A 15,225-nucleotide genomic window follows, 5' to 3' on the forward strand; every position below is an offset into this window, starting at 1 on the left:
ATAGGGTATAACTCCAAATCACTTACCAATTTTTTGGCAAGATATGCTGGATAGCATTTTGTACTAAGACCGCTGGATATAGGTAAGTTGGAAAAAGTGCGTCCTTGTGTAATGCCTTCTTTCTAATTAGCCAGTCTACCGGTGAGTTGCATTGGATGATGAATAAAACTAGCTAATTTCACTGGTGAGGAGCACTGGATAGTATGTAGTATTTATAGAGTAATGCCATGCGGCTTAGAACGGCAGGTAGGTGAGTCTGGAGACTTGTGTTGGCTCCTGCGGTTGCAAGGCATTACAATTGTGTAGTGTGTTGACTTGCATCGCATTTTGTTGTTTGTTCTTTTATTTTGAAATTGTTGATCTTGTTGGAATGGCTGCTGACGGTGTTAATGGACTGGATTGTCTACTCTGGCAGCATATGCATTTACATTACAAATAAAGGTTCTGATGCAGTGGACTTGTCATATAGTACAACCAATTTACATGCAAAGCACAGGGAAACCCTGTGTTGACAAAGCCTGGTAAACAATGGATTGGTATTATGACAAAAAACCTGCAATCCACCTAAGCAAGCTCAAAGACTGTAAAACTCTACTTGCATATGACACTCCCCACAGGTTAGACAGTGGGTACAAGGACCTATGCTAATGCAATGTCTGGATTAATGACCTTCTGATATAATGAAAAGAGATTCTCCCACAACTAGTCCATGAGATTGTGATCATTCAGTCCACTGAGTGATCTCTTACCATCCGCCCAATACATTGTTGTGTATATGGACTATATGCAATACAGCCAAAATTTCTTCCATGCAACTCCCTTTTTTACCAAACAATCCATCCAGCATCTGGGATCATAACTAAAGCCATGATTGGCAACCAAATTGACACACTGTCTTAAAAAGAAAAATTATATCCATGTTGTCACGACACTCACAGAAACCCACTCCTATCATGCAACTCTGGATTGGTATGAACACGGATTACTCCACTCTTTATCTTGCAAAGGTATCCATAGATGCGCTTGAGTTGATCAACATGACCTTCTCGAGGGGCAACAGAAATTTGAGCCATAGTCATCACAACAGTAGCAATGTCAAAACGTCCCAATGTGATAAGCCACTGTAGACTCCCCATCAAGGACTGATACTGCTTGATCCCATCTTTGTTTAACTTGGGGGTGGTTCCAACTCAGGATGATTGCCTTTATCTAAAAGTGATACATATTGCTTGGGTGGGTTGCCGTACATACATTTGTAGTACTCCATCTTTTGTGCAATGTATTTCCTGGGATGGCATGAAAGGGTTCCATCCTTGTCTTGTTTGAATGTGCAGCCTAAGTGGTACTCCAATGGTCCAATGCCTTTGAGCTTGTACTTGTGAACATTTTTGAGTTGTTTGACAATGGTATTGAGGTCATGGGCTGCAACGGCAATAGTGTCAATGTAGACGGCAATATACTAGTCGACGCCTTGACTCAGACACATCCAAGCATCGGAGTTGGCCTTGCTTGGTATAAAAGCCATGTCTCGAAGTGTGTTGGCAAACCTCTTGTGCCAGCGGAGTCCATTACTACGCAAACCGTACCGAGCCTTGCTGATGATGAATATGAGACCGGTGAGGTCTCCAAAAGCATTTTCCAAAAGACTAAGAAAGAGTTGCCAAAGGAGTTCCTTGCCAACTACCCAGCAGGGACAGTGTTGTTGTAAATGCGTAAATGGTTCTTCCAATGGAGAATAAACCCTTCCGCAGTACCTGTCCATGATGATCCTTATTTTGCAGTTGTGAGGTACCCCAGAGTAGTAGACAAACTGATCTTTGCACTGGCAGACTCTGTGTAGTGCTTCACAACTTTGCGGAAAATGCTTTTACCCATGTCGGTCTGGAGCATATGCTCTAGGGCAGAATATATGAACTTGTCCTGCTCTTCAAAAAGAGACTTTTTTCCAAAGGGTCAGTAGGAATGTAGGTCAGATCCTGAACCTTTTCAACATTATGAGTCACTGCAGTAACAACAAACAAGCAATAAAAGTTGTCCCAGTAGCAATCATCCTTTGAGTGTTACAATATACACCAATGTACACTGTATGGACAGAAGCGCTGTTAGGGACAGACCCTGGTAAACAGAAGAGGGCTTTATTACAAACAACTGGCGGTACACCTAGGGACTTAGGGACTGTAAAACTCTACTTGTTGGCAATGCTCCCCTTGCGTTAGGCAGCGGATAAAAGGACCTGTGCGAAAAAAGCAGTATGGATCAAAGAACTTTTAAAACAATGATTGAAGAGTTAGTGTAATAAACTAGTTCTTGTTGCTCCTCCAATTTGCCAAGATACAACAAAACCTGCACACTGACTCGGCACCTCTCCACTTTGTTGCAGGTGCCGAAAAGCAGTTGGCCCTAAAGCACTTTCTGGCTTTGTTTTCTAAAACCCGGTACTTCTTATCAAGTGCATGGTTGTGACAAAACCATGCAGCATGAAAAGCATTAAATGGTGGAAAGATCTCTTTCATTGCTAGCTTCATGGTAGTTGTGTTTCTTACTTTCGGCCAGTGTTGTTCTTTGGGAGGTGTGTTCTACAAAGAAAGAGTAGGCTGCTAGGTGGAAAATCGAAAATTTCATAGAGGGAACTGCAAAATTGAATTGTCATGGCCAGACTGCTTTATTTGCGGTGTTTTGGTCTGATTTCCGCAAATAACCGCTTCATCCACGTAGGGCTAGTATAAAATATATGGTTTGAACCCAAAGTGGCCTACAATCCTACTACTGTGTTTGACATGACAACACAGCTAGTATGATCTTTGAAAGACTTTTTGTGCTTTGTTCAACGCCAATGTCCTTGCCTGAGTATTGCCATCATATTGCAGTTGTAAGTAGTGGCAATGAGGTGTCGCGAAAGCGTCCGCGCCTGCCGTAAAAGACTTAAACGGAGCCTTGCATTAAGGGAGGGGAAGAACTCCTCAAGGGAGTGAGTTGGTCATGTCAAGCAATAGATTGTATTGGGACCAACTATCCTAGAGAAACAGACCTTTTGGTTTGTGTAGATCCTAAAATTATAATGTTAGTTGATTACACTACATTGAGGAAGTAGGGACATTTCGAGAAGACAATGACTGCAGAGAGAGATTGGCGGTGGAACTTAACCATTGTACGGTGGTTCCCTGACATGAGGCACTTGATACAGAGTTACCCCCTGTACTTCCATATGAGCTAGCGGCAACCAACATGAAAACATTTGACAAAAACATGCAGAGGCATTGAGCCTGACTGCAACGGAAATTTACGGACAAAGAAATTTACCAGTTCAGTCAGGTTCAGCACTTTTCTTTAACTGTAAGCATATTGAGAAAAGCCAATATTCCAAGAGGCATTGCTCTGCTCCAGCAGTCGGAAGCACAACTTTTCAGACAGTTGGGCAGCAACACATGGACAGTTCCTGCTTGTTCAGAAATTTTGTGGTGGGCTGGCCTCAACATTTCCAAACACAGCAACCATGAAGTCTGACTTCTTGGTCACAAACTAGGAGAAAGACAGCACTCAACAAGATCTCACAGACTTTTCCCTTGAAGGCATTTTACATTGTAAGAAATACAATGATCTTAAGGCCCTTTTGGCCCTCATTTGGGAATAAGGTACAGTCAAAAACACAGTAAACATCGAGAAACCTACAGTAAGTTAGGGTTATTCCTAAGGTTCCGCAAATAACCGCATTTAAGGTTTCAAAATCACCGCAAACAAGCTGTTTGCGGTTATTTACGGGATTCCGCAAATAAAGCGGTCTGATCATGGCTATACATATGTTATGGGGTTGTTCTTAACTAAAAAGTTTACTTACAAAGTATTGCCCGCGAGAATAAAAACACTTAAAATCAGTGGATCTTTTCCCAAATGGCGTAATTTTCACCCCAGAATAGCGAATTTTCTCTTGTATTAACTTACACTTACAGTTAACAAAAATTGTATATGGGAACTTCGCGTTGACGTGCTTTCATGACGGAAGATTGACGACAGTTGTCGCATGTACAGTAGTTGCCTAGATGTTGTGAGAAGAAATTTACGGTTAGAGCAGAAACCCTCTGGGGTTGTGAGGTGTTCGCGATTTATTCGTGTCTGTCAGGTCTGAAAGGCCGCTGCAAATCGTAAAGCATGATGTTTATTCGAGTGAAATAAATCGCAAGGACTGGAATTGCTCTGACCCCGTCAACTCCACCTCCGCTTTCCTTCGCATAATATCTCGCAAAATACGCTAGATCATAAAATACATTCTTCCTCCGAATCAAACCCACAAATCGCCGACAATCTCTGAGGCACAAAAAATTGCGTAGAATGTTAATGATTCACATGGATCGTCTTACCCATCAACAGCACCACCACCATCCTGTGGATGCTCGACATTGGGAAACGGATTCCAATACAGATGACGCCAGGTCCATTAAATCGGCGAGTATCAGCGGGATGCTTCCATTGGCCTCCGACTTTAAACCAGGTCCTTACGATGTAATTTGTGCTCGAGGAAAGGCGGCAAAAAACCACGTGGGTAACATTCAATATCGGCTTAACGTGGAACGGACGCTCGAGCAATACAGTGCCGCCAGTACCAAGCTAGAAAAGTCCCAAATCGTTTCCGGCATTGTGGATTCCATTCGCGAATCCAGTCGCTATGGAGGTTTTGTCAAAGAAGAAGATGGTCGGTGGTTTGAAGTGGGAGACCACATTGCACGGGAAAAGGTGGGACAAAGGTAAGCGATTCAGAGCTATGAAGCATGCCCGATTGCCGACGGGTCTTGTCAAATTTTGCTTATCCGAGTCTTCATCCGGTTTCGCAGTTTTCGCGACATGCTACACACGAAGTATCGATCGAGTACGAGGGCAAAGAAAAAGCGACGTAAAGAGGAACAGAGCAAAATGGGTGACGATGTTGACACGTTCATGCTATCCCATGCAAACGTGGCTTCCAAAATGAAGGAACTGTCCCAGACGGCGCAACAGCGAGGTACGTTTGAGCGCCGGGTCTGCTTTGGTGTACGTGAGAAAGCCTTGAGTATCACAAACCTTTTGCGCTCTCACAATTTGTTAAAACCGTAGAAACGGACCAATCTATGGAAGAAATGTTCAACAAAGCCAATGACCAACTGTTGCAGGTTCTCAAGAGGGAATCGCAACACCAGCAGTTGAATGAAGCCGAACACACACCAGATGGCCAAACTTCCCCAAACCTCGATCCGATCCCCTTCGCGGCGGTCGCTCGTCGCACACAGATCCATCGTCCTCCGGAACAAGCACCATATTCTTACGGTCGCTTTGGGGAGTTGGCGTTTCTGGACGATTCTTTGTCCGAGTCACGACCGCAAGTAGCAGAGTCGTCTTTGTCCCACCCGCACATCGATTCTGCTTTTTCTGAATTCCAGGCCCCGCAGGATTTCAACCGCAAGCGCACACGCTGAATGCCTTTGGGTGAGGGGGGGGGGGGGGGGGTTCCTTCTTTGGTAGGGGGGAGTGTCTAGGGAAGAATACCAAAATGCAACTGGTTGCCAAGTCTCTGTTCCATTGTTGGTTCTTCCACACACTAGTTTGGACCGTTCTTTCGGAAAACCAACGACACACGCGGTATGAGCAAACGGTGGATGGCTAGGAACAGCCAGGGTAGGGGAGAGGTTTCGTGTCGCGGGCGTAGCCAAGTATGACTATATAATGTACAACAATTTTGGAACTGACAGTGAAAACACGTTGCTGACTCTTACTGTTAGTGGGGTTTGGTGATACGCGATTCGAATCTATGATGATTCTGTGTCACATCTCTGACTGGACAATAATTCTAAATTGATACGGTGTTTCCAAGACAGTCTGGAGCGATTCTACAAATAGTCTGGACCGAATGAGGAAGAATGCAATTGCCTAATTGTCAACGATGACTGCCATTTCGTTGGATGTAGATGCATCCTGGATTCGTCTGGCCTGGTACCGAAAGTACGCACTCACAAGTGCGTGGTGCGCTTTGGAGCCGGCTTTCTCGCTGTTCTTCTGACCGCCACCAGACCCGTTCGGCAATCGGCGTTTTTTTTCTTGTTTTTCGTTACACATTTGTTCTTTGGGTTCCATCATCCATCGCCCACACAAACACATACACACACGTATCCTGGACAACGGACGACAACCAAAACTTCCAAGAAAGCCGAGACATCTACCTATTACCAAGAAGATGTTACGGTGTATATCCAACCTTACGGTACTTGCGTTCCTTGTCGCGGGAGCTGTCGCCTTTGCTCCCGTCCATCGGCAGCCACGGGTCGCCCGTTTCGGGGTCGTATCGCCACCACCGCAGACGAAATGCTTTTTGTCGGCCGTCGCGGACGCGCCGTCGGAAGCCGTTCCCGGTCAGTTTCCTGCAGACAAGATCAGGTACGAACATGATCGAGAAAAACGACCAGCCAATGGCGGGCGGCTATAACGATTGCCTTACTCATTCCGGAACAATCTTTCTCACGCGGATGCGTTTCTATTCCAATATGACCGTCACAGAAATATCGCCGTCATCGCCCACGTCGATCACGGCAAAACAACTTTGGTCGATGCCTTGATTCGTCAGTCGGGTGTCTATCGCGATGCAGCGCAGAGCGAAGAAGCCGGAGAACGTGTCATGGACAATCAGGACCAGGAACGTGAACGCGGCATCACTATCCTCGCCAAGAACTTGGCCGTCAACTACAAGGGTACCAAGCTTAACATTCTCGATACTCCCGGACAGTAAGTGTGCTGTTTTCGGTTTCCTGGTCATTGATTCCCTTGTTCTTTCCGTGGGACGACGATACTTACGATTCTCTTCTTTCTGCCTGCAGCGCTGACTTTGGCGGCGAAGTGGAACGCGTTTTGAACATGGCCGACGGAGTACTCCTCGTGGTCGACAGTGTCGAAGGTCCCAAACCACAAACACGCTTCGTTCTCGACAAGGCTTTGAAAAAGGGAATGAAGGCTTTGGTAGTCGTCAACAAGGTCGATCGACCGGCTGCTCGTCCCGAGTACGTTGTCGACATGGTCTTTGATCTTTTTGTCGAACTCGGTGCCACCGACGAGCAAACCGATTTCCGTGTCGTTTACGCTTCCGGCCTGAACGGACAAGCCGGTCACGAAGCGAATGGTTTGGAAGACACCATGGGCCCTTTGCTCGATGCCGTTTTGGAATCCATCGACCCGCCCAGGGTCGAAAAGACGGAACCGGAAGCGCTGCAGGCTTTGGTCAGCAACATTGATTTTGATCCTTTCAAGGGGAAAATGGGTATCGCTCGTATCAGTAACGGATCCATCAAGTCTGGACAAGCCGTCGCACTCGCACATCCAGACAAGGACAAGAAGACCGGACGTGTCGGTAACTTGTTTGTCTTTGACAACTTGGGAAAAACCGAAGTTCCGGAAGCCAAGGCCGGCGAGATTATCATGTTTGCCGGTCTCCAAGATGTTGAAATTGGAGACACGTTGATTACCAACGAAAACAATGGACAAAACGCCGCTGGACCACTAGAGCCGATTGCCGTCGAACAACCGACGGTGCGAATGACGATTGGTGTCAACAAGTCTCCTCTGGCGGGACGCGAAGGAAAGTTTTTGACGAGCCGCATGATTCGTGATCGTCTTTTCAAGGAATTGGACCGCAACGTCGCGCTTCAGGTCGAAGAAACCGACTCGGCTGATCGTTACCAGGTCTCTGGACGTGGACAGCTCCATTTGACCGTGTTGATTGAAACCATGCGTCGGGAAGGATTCGAACTCGAAGTTGGACCACCCACCGTCATTTACAAGACCAACCCCGAGTCCGGTAAAATTGAAGAGCCTTGGGAATCCGTTGAGGTCCGCGTTCCCGAGGAATACGTTGGTGGTGTTGTCGACTTGCTTAATCAGCGTAAGGGAGAACTTTTGGACATGGGAATTGAAGAAGGTGAAGGCTTAAGCGTCGTCAAGTACGTTGTCCCAACTCGGGGTATGCTGGGGCTACGGTCGGGTCTCCTTACCGCCACCCGAGGAACCGCCATCATTGACAGTGTCTTTGATTCGTACCGCCCGAAGATTGCCGGTGAAATTCAGAGTCGTGACAAGGGATCGCTGTTGGCCTTTGCGGATGGCAAGGTCACTACCTTTGGAATTGAAGGTGCGCAGGAACGTGGCCGCATGATGGTCAACGCCGGTGACGACACGTACAAGGGAATGATTGTCGGTATTCACCAGCGTCCAGGTGATTTGGAAGTCAACGTGTGCAAGACCAAGGCTTTGACCAACATGCGGTCTGCGACCAAGGGAATCACAACCGGTATCACCGCGTCGGTAGAGCTTTCCTTGGATGCTTCGGTCGAGTACTTGGCCGCGGACGAAATTTTGGAGGTGACCCCGTCTACCTTCCGCATGTCCAAGAATCCGGACATGGCAAAAAAGAACAAGGGTGGCAAAAAGTAAAGCCTTTTGATATAGTTTTTCCAACACCGGATCTATTTGAACGATAATGGTTGGGGTAAATTTCTTTTTTTGTTGCATGAGACTAGAGTATCATTTCACTGCTCTGGATGGGGCAGCCAGCGTTTTCTTATCCTCCATCCTACGAATAGTTTTTGGAGTAACCGTACCGTACAACCTTGAAATCGAAAGCAAGCTTTTCCCTTACAGTTAGTTCTTTCCACTCTTTTTTCCGGCGTTCTTTTCGCCTTTGGTCATTTCCGGGGGACCCCGAACAAAGGGCATAAAGTCTGTGCCACCCATAAAAGGGCGCAACACTTCCGGTACCACCACACCGGTTTCCGTTTGGTACGTTTCCAGTAAGCAGCAAATGCCGCGTCCCGTTGCGCACAGTGTAGAATTCAGCATGTGTACGTAGGACGCCCGGGCCGTCAAATCCATCGATTTGGTCTTGTTGCCGCAGCGGACGCCCACACCGCGGGCTTGATAATCGGTACAGTTGCTGCAGGAGACCAGTTCGCGGTAGGTGTTTTGACCCGGAAACCATCCTTCCAGATCATATTTTTTGACGGCGGCGTCGTTGAGTTCGCCCGACACCAAGCAGACGACGCGGTAGCCCACGCCGAGAGATTCGTAAAAGTCCTTGGCGGCCTGTAGCATGCGTTTCTGTTCGGCCTGTGAGATTTCAAAGTCGTCCACCGTCAAACAGAATTGCTCCACCTTTTCGAATTGATGGACTCGGAAAATGCCGCGAATGTCCTTACCGGAGGACCCGGCTTCTTTGCGGAAACAGGTGGATATCCCGGCGTAGCGGAGCGGCAGTGTTTTGGGATCGATCCAGTCGCCCTTGTGGTAGGCGCAAATGGGTTGTTCCGAGGTAGCAATGAGGTACTTTTCCGTGGCGCCGTCCGGATCGTCGGTCTTTCCGGAAACCTTGTAGAGTTGTTCGTCGAAATCTTCCAGTTGGGCAATGCCTGCCATGACTTCCTTATTCATAAAGAAGGGTGGTTGTAGGACGTTGTAACCACGGGCACTCAAAAAGGCAATGCTGTAATTGATAATGGCTTGGTTGAGCATGACCCCGGCATTGGTAAGAAAGTAGGCGCGATGTCCGGCGACATTTTGTCCTCGGACGGGTTCGTACCCACCAATCCGCCAGAGGAGTTCATCGTGCGTCAAGGGCTTGGAGCCGGGGAGGGTGTAGGCGAGCTGTCCGGCGGGACAGGGCAAGAGGGCGTCGTTGTCCAAAAGCTCGGGCGGTTTGGGAAACAGATCCACCACGAGATTATCCGCGTCTTCGTCTTTACTAATGGGTACTTCCGGGTCGACGACGTTGCCAATTTTGTAGAGGAGGGCGTCGCGTTCGGCGGCGGCGATGGGCAACTGCGCTTCCTTGTCTTTGATATCCACTTGCATGGCTTTCATTTGCGCGACTTCGTCGTCACAGGGTTCCCGCGCCTTTTTCTTGGGTGCAATGACTTCTTTCTGGAGCTTGTTGACGTCCTTGCGGATCTGATCAATGGTGCTCCGGAGTTCACGCCAGTCCGCGTCCCGCGCCAACACCTGATCCACAATGGACGGGTCCTTGAAGCGTTGCTCCATGTGACGCCGCCATTTCGCGGGATCTCCTCCCTTGTAATCACGCAATTCGTTAATGTCAATCGGCATGGCGACAAGGAACAACGGTTCAGTGGACTGCAAAAAACTAAAAGTGGGCGAGGACTCGAGGGCACAGAGAGAGAGAGAGAGAGCGATCGGGCCGATTCACTGTCCGTTTCGGTCCAAACGAGGTTGGTTGTTCCTATTGTAGTGGGGTTTGCTTTGTCGCCTGCCAGTGACTTGAGGGGCTCGTGACCGGATGACTCGGAGGACCCTTGGTAGTGGATCGATGTAGCGACGGGTAGACTGATGGACGGAGCTACTGGCGAGTCCCGAATACGACGCATTGGGACAGTCGGTACGGCGTTCACCGCACCGAAGCAGCCTACTAGATAGGTAGATGTCACTACTGTCCAAGAAGTACGGTAGGGAGGCAAAGCATAGTCTGTCCTTGTCTCCACCATCACCATTCCTTCGGATCAAGCGACCGAGGCTCACTCACAGTAACTTACGGGTGCCCCTACCCACCCTACCGTGAGAGTTTTCTCCCTCACGACGCGGACGTTGTCGCGTTGCTCTGACCGTAAAACCGAACGGAACCTTGGCCCTCGAAGGGACATACCGAGTATACCGGCGGCACCGTCGTTTTCCAGTCCTTGGCGTTGCCAACACACTCTCGAACAACCACCAAGCATCATTACATATATATACATATACCAATCAGTGAGGAGATACTCGTTGTTTTGCCAGTGCACATCAACGTGTTCGTCGTCGATAGTTTTCGTACTCGTTTCGCGACAGCATGAGCACCGTCCAGGCCAACGGAATCCGGGACGACGCTGCGCTGTCGGACATTGCGATTCCATTCTACCGCAGTACGCCAATCCTCGGATCGTTGGCGGTGATACTGCTCACTACGGTGGTCTACTTCGTCTACCATCGGTACTATCGTTCCGCCCCGCCCTCCAAACGCGGAGCCCACGTCCAGGTCTCTTCCATCGACGCACAAAACTCCGTCAGTTTGGCAGACATGGCCTACCTGGCGCACGTGCTATCGCCCCAGTCGACCCATATGGACGTACTGTGGGCTGCTATTTCGACACCCGAAATGCTGCAAACCAGTGAGGCCGAAGTGCACAAGGTGGAGCGGATCCGACGAGACCGACAAAGCCGACGCGCGACGCAAAAACCCAACATTCCCGACGAATTGGAAGCCCTCGTGGAAGACGACGATGGATGGGGGGAAGACGAAGACGATGTGGACGAAAGCGACCAAGCGGCGGCACAAGTCCGTGCCAAAGCCAAACAGGCCGAACAGGAACGCCAGCAAGATATGGAACGGCTTAAAGCCGCCACCGGACAAACCAACGAACCGCTCGAGGGAATCGATCCAGGAGTTATTGGACAAACTTGGGTCGAAGCGACACTGGCCCAACACCAGTCCTGGCCACCGCCATTGACGGACGTTATCACGGCACATACGTATACTTATGAAGACCAGCCCGTTGCGAACCCACTCGACCACAAAGGTCTGCGCCGTTATCTCTGTATGACCATGGGTCGTTTGAACGCACAAATACTCAACACCAAACCCGAACTACTCCAAGCCGGAGCGCAAAAGCTCATCGACCAGACGTATTTTCGGGGCAGTTTGGAATTCCGTGGTCGCGTCGGGACCTTGTTGGAAGCTATCTTGCGACTCGGTACCGTGCTGAAATCCCGGGCACTCGTTGCAACCACCATTGAAGCCGTCGCGTCGTTCAAAGTCGGGTGTTTGCCGGGAAAATCGACGACTTGGTTCCTGCAAACCATGCAACGCCAGTACGGATGTCAACCCCATCTCGCGATACACGAAAAGAAAGTCGAAGTCCCTCTTTACGAAGAAAGCAGCATCCTGGCCACGGGAGACATGGCGGAATTTTTCCTCGACTTGGAACGCACCCACGCAGAAAATTTTCTGAAACAAAAGATCGCCATGTGTCAAAAACAAGGCATCCCGCCGCAAGTCGCGCTGCAAGCCTACCGGGAAGGATGGTGGTTCCTATTGCGGGCGGAAAACGTGAACGACCCAAATATTCGAGCGGAACCGATCATGCGCGAGTCGCCCATTCTTTCCAAACTCGACAGTCAAGATCTGGACAAGTTTGAAGCCGCGACACCGGCCGCACAGCGGCTCATTACCGCATGGCCCATGATTGTGCAAAACTGTGCCCAAAAAGCGGGCAAGGTGCGGATTCAGTTTCCGGTACCGTCCATTCCGGGCAAGTACCGGTTGGTGCTCGACATCAAATCGCAAGATTTTTTGGGCGCCGATCAACAAATCGTCATCGAAAAGGATGTTGTGGATGCCCAGACGATCCAGCGAACACTGAAACCCAAGGAAGAACAAGCCATCAAAAATGAAGAGTCCAAGGGGGAAACCAAAAAGGAAGCGTAATTGCGTCTTATAATATACTTACCGATTCAAAGTTTAAGTTAAGACTCGAGCAGCTAGGTATGCGTGGATGCATGTTTTTCGTAGCAAAGTAGGACTACTTTAAAAGGCTAAAAGGGCAATGTAAATTGTCAAATCCAACTCTCATTGACTTTTTTTCGACAAGGACATGGCAACTCTGCAGGTGCCTACGCGGACAAGGCGTAGTTTGCTTTGGCAACGTCAGCGTTCAGGGGGTAATATCCAAGTAGAGGTCTTCGTTTCCGTTTCGGCTTTTCCGTCCAGTTGGTAAAGTTGAGCTTCATTTGAAAATCTTCGTTGAGCTTTTGCAGATGGAAAAACCAAGTCTGTTGGTCTGTGTCACTCCAGGAATCCGTGGGGTAGTCTCGAGGGGGGCCATCTAGCCAAGGTTTTTTCAAGCCAGTAAAATGAACAAAGTCGCAATGTGGAGAATAGCATTCTTTTAGGTTGCCTCCGGACTTACAGGCGGGGTGTTTAGGCGTATGATCCTGGAGAATACGAATTCCTTCCATTTTTTCCAGCTGGACTTTACCGTCATCACCGGCGGACCAATGATGAATGGAGTTACGAAGGATAACCGAGACCGACTTTTGTTCGTATTTGACCCAGTGATAAAGCAGTCCTTGGTCCGCAAAAGCTCCATAGAAGTTCCATTGATTACTCCGGTATCCATTAGGTAACTCAAAGAAGTCACCGTCCACAAATGGTTGGCCCCAACCGGTGACGTTGTCAAAATGCGGATAGGGTAAATTGCGGCCCCTTTCTTCCTTTTCCCGGATTACTTGTAAAATCCGTTCCCAGTCGCCAGCTCGTGGGGCGACCATGAAAAAGCCACCACTCGCAGGCTCATGTTTACCAGCAATCACGAGGCTATCTTTCAATAATCCCTGCATGGACAAGTCGAACAGATAGTCGAGATTTGCTTTTGCCATGACATCGGAGTCCATGAAGAGTACGCGGTCATACTGTTCCAGACTCAAAACTTTAAACTTGTCCAGCATGGTACGATAAAAGCTTTCGTCCGGAGTCTTTTGCAGGTATTCAAAGCGAATATTCATTGCTTCCAAAAGACGAACGTCTTCGTTTGGAAGCTCATCGAGCGCTTGATCAAAAGCCATTTGCACAAAGACATAAAAATCGGCTTGACTCCCGGCCAGTCGCTGTATACGAGCTGATACCAGAATATCGTAGAGATAGTACCGATATGTGGATTTAGTGGGCTCGCAGCCGGCAACGATGTACGCATAGGCAAAATTACCTCTGCGATCTACAGTTGCTTCAATCGCTTCTCCAACGCTTTTCTGTACATTGATTTTTTGAATCGCCGGAACAATTGACAAAGCGACTGATGAGTTAGTCGGCTCCTTCCATGAGACGCTTTTGGGTATTTGGAAAACATTCCGTATCTGGAGAGAAGGCTTGGTCTCGGTTGGTAGATCACGGAGAACGACGTCCGTCATGGCGTGCAGCACCACCAGAAGAAAGCTGAAGGAAAGTCGGGAAGCCCATACTAAAGAAAGTCTGCACCCTAAGAAAGAACTTTTCTCTCCTCTCTTCACGGAAGGTAGCATGTTTCTTTTGGAATGGAGTTCGTAGTGGTTTCGGAGTCAAGGGCCTTCGTCGGATTTGGAACATTGCGAGAAAGCCCTTTGGGATTCTGGATGCGCCAGATAAACCTGGAACAATTATGGGTGCAGTCCAGCAGACAATAGGGCGGTCATAGTTGGAACCAGGCAATACTTATTTAGCATTAAAAAATACGAAGTCTTTTTGTCTCTGGGAATCTTCAGTGTCAACAGACAGAAACACTCAATTCACTTTGAACATGTGTCATAGGAAATAGTCTGCGCTTGATTCTTGCAATGGAGTTAATAAATCTTTCAGACCTTGTGCGCAAGAAGATGTATCATTTCATCTGTTACCATTCTCTCTTTTGCTCGGAGCGGTTGTGGCTTTGGCATATCCATGAGCATCGTTGCCCTTCTTCTATCAACAAACTCAGGAGAGATCAGTCTATTCCTTCATCCCTGGTCATGCATCGTGTGGGCTGCCTGAAATGCCTCTCAAGCATTGCCCGTACGATAACATACTACTGCTTCTGTCCAAACTTTTGAATCTACTAGCCATCATGTTTGTTTGAGTCTACCAATAGGGATATAAACATTGACCGTGTTTCAGCCTTGATCTTCTTCACACGTTTACACAGTAAAAAAATGAAGAAATTTTCTTAATTTTGTACATAGGATTTGCTCTACATTCTATCTAGCATTGCGTGGTTACAATTCATCACATACCAATTTTGAGCAATGTCCTGATTCAAATGTGAACGGTTTGAGATGTCGGCGCGGTTCTGTTAACTTGTAAGCGTAAATCTTGATTTGGAGGTTGGAGCTTGTTAGTTCGGGAATAAGTACCTGGAAAGGACTGGCTACCGTGGGTGATCAGTCCATCATTGATTCTTATCGGATCTGCCGTGTTTACGTAGTCCAACGTAGCCCAGAGATATGAAACATGCTGCATGCAGATGTCCATGAGCTTATTACTGTTCGAACTCTTGCCATCTGGTAACCCTAATAGTAATCCAGCCCTCACACGTGGATTCGTCCCGGTAATCGTCGTAATGTTTCGCTCACAAGTCCGAGCTCGAGTAGGAGCGATATCATTTGTAAACTCACGTCCCAACAATCAATATCATTATAAAAGTCGGCGATTACGACACACTGCTGCATTCC

At 48.2% G+C, this 15,225-nt stretch overlaps 5 protein-coding genes across 5 annotated transcripts; 3 read left to right on the top strand and 2 right to left on the bottom strand.

Moving 5' to 3' along the window:
* The first annotated feature begins 4,307 nt into the window (after positions 1-4,307).
* Positions 4,308-5,445, top strand: PHATRDRAFT_49735 (predicted protein). The gene is made up of 3 exons (XM_002184450.1): positions 4,308-4,739; positions 4,827-4,993; positions 5,086-5,445. Exons 1-3 carry the CDS (start codon positions 4,327-4,329, stop codon positions 5,442-5,444), a joined length of 939 nt encoding a protein of 312 aa, XP_002184486.1. The 5' UTR covers positions 4,308-4,326; the 3' UTR covers position 5,445.
* Positions 5,446-5,780: 335 nt separating this feature from the next.
* Positions 5,781-8,442, top strand: PHATRDRAFT_23444 (predicted protein; the record flags this gene model as incomplete). Its single annotated transcript, XM_002184451.1, has 3 exons — positions 5,781-6,399; positions 6,520-6,744; positions 6,837-8,442. Exons 1-3 carry the CDS (start codon positions 6,200-6,202, stop codon positions 8,440-8,442), a joined length of 2,031 nt encoding a protein of 676 aa, XP_002184487.1. The 5' UTR covers positions 5,781-6,199.
* Positions 8,443-8,513: 71 nt separating this feature from the next.
* PHATRDRAFT_30572 (predicted protein) lies at positions 8,514-10,107 on the bottom strand (the record flags this gene model as incomplete). Its single annotated transcript, XM_002184534.1, has 2 exons — positions 8,514-9,648; positions 9,718-10,107. The coding sequence occupies 2 exons, from the start codon at positions 10,105-10,107 to the stop codon at positions 8,650-8,652; spliced, it is 1,389 nt and encodes a 462-aa protein (XP_002184570.1). The 3' UTR covers positions 8,514-8,649.
* A 563-nt stretch (positions 10,108-10,670) lies between these two features.
* PHATRDRAFT_49738 (predicted protein) lies at positions 10,671-12,508 on the top strand. The gene has a single exon (XM_002184452.1). It carries the CDS (start codon positions 10,841-10,843, stop codon positions 12,473-12,475), a length of 1,635 nt encoding a protein of 544 aa, XP_002184488.1. The 5' UTR covers positions 10,671-10,840; the 3' UTR covers positions 12,476-12,508.
* A 152-nt stretch (positions 12,509-12,660) lies between these two features.
* On the bottom strand, positions 12,661-13,953 carry PHATRDRAFT_40510 (predicted protein; the record flags this gene model as incomplete). The annotated part of the gene is made up of 1 exon (XM_002184535.1): positions 12,661-13,953. The coding sequence occupies one exon, from the start codon at positions 13,951-13,953 to the stop codon at positions 12,661-12,663; it is 1,293 nt and encodes a 430-aa protein (XP_002184571.1).
* Between the last annotated feature and the right edge of the window lie 1,272 nt (positions 13,954-15,225).

Source organism: Phaeodactylum tricornutum, chromosome 24 (genome assembly GCF_000150955.2).
Source record: "Phaeodactylum tricornutum CCAP 1055/1 chromosome 24, whole genome shotgun sequence".
Lineage (NCBI taxonomy): Eukaryota > Bacillariophyta > Bacillariophyceae > Surirellales > Neidiaceae > Phaeodactylum > Phaeodactylum tricornutum.

What these genes read in the sequence shown, in the direction of transcription:
- PHATRDRAFT_49735 (XM_002184450.1), top strand. Translation starts at nt 4,327, where the DNA reads ATGTTAATGATTCACATGGATCGTCTTACCCATCAACAGCACCACCAC. An exon ending in CGGGAAAAGGTGGGACAAAG is followed by an intron (nt 4,740 to 4,826) that starts GTAAGCGATTCA and finishes CCGGTTTCGCAG; the next exon opens with TTTTCGCGACATGCTACACA. An exon ending in CCAGACGGCGCAACAGCGAG is followed by an intron (nt 4,994 to 5,085) that starts GTACGTTTGAGC and finishes TTAAAACCGTAG; the next exon opens with AAACGGACCAATCTATGGAA.
- PHATRDRAFT_49738 (XM_002184452.1), top strand. Translation starts at nt 10,841, where the DNA reads ATGAGCACCGTCCAGGCCAACGGAATCCGGGACGACGCTGCGCTGTCG.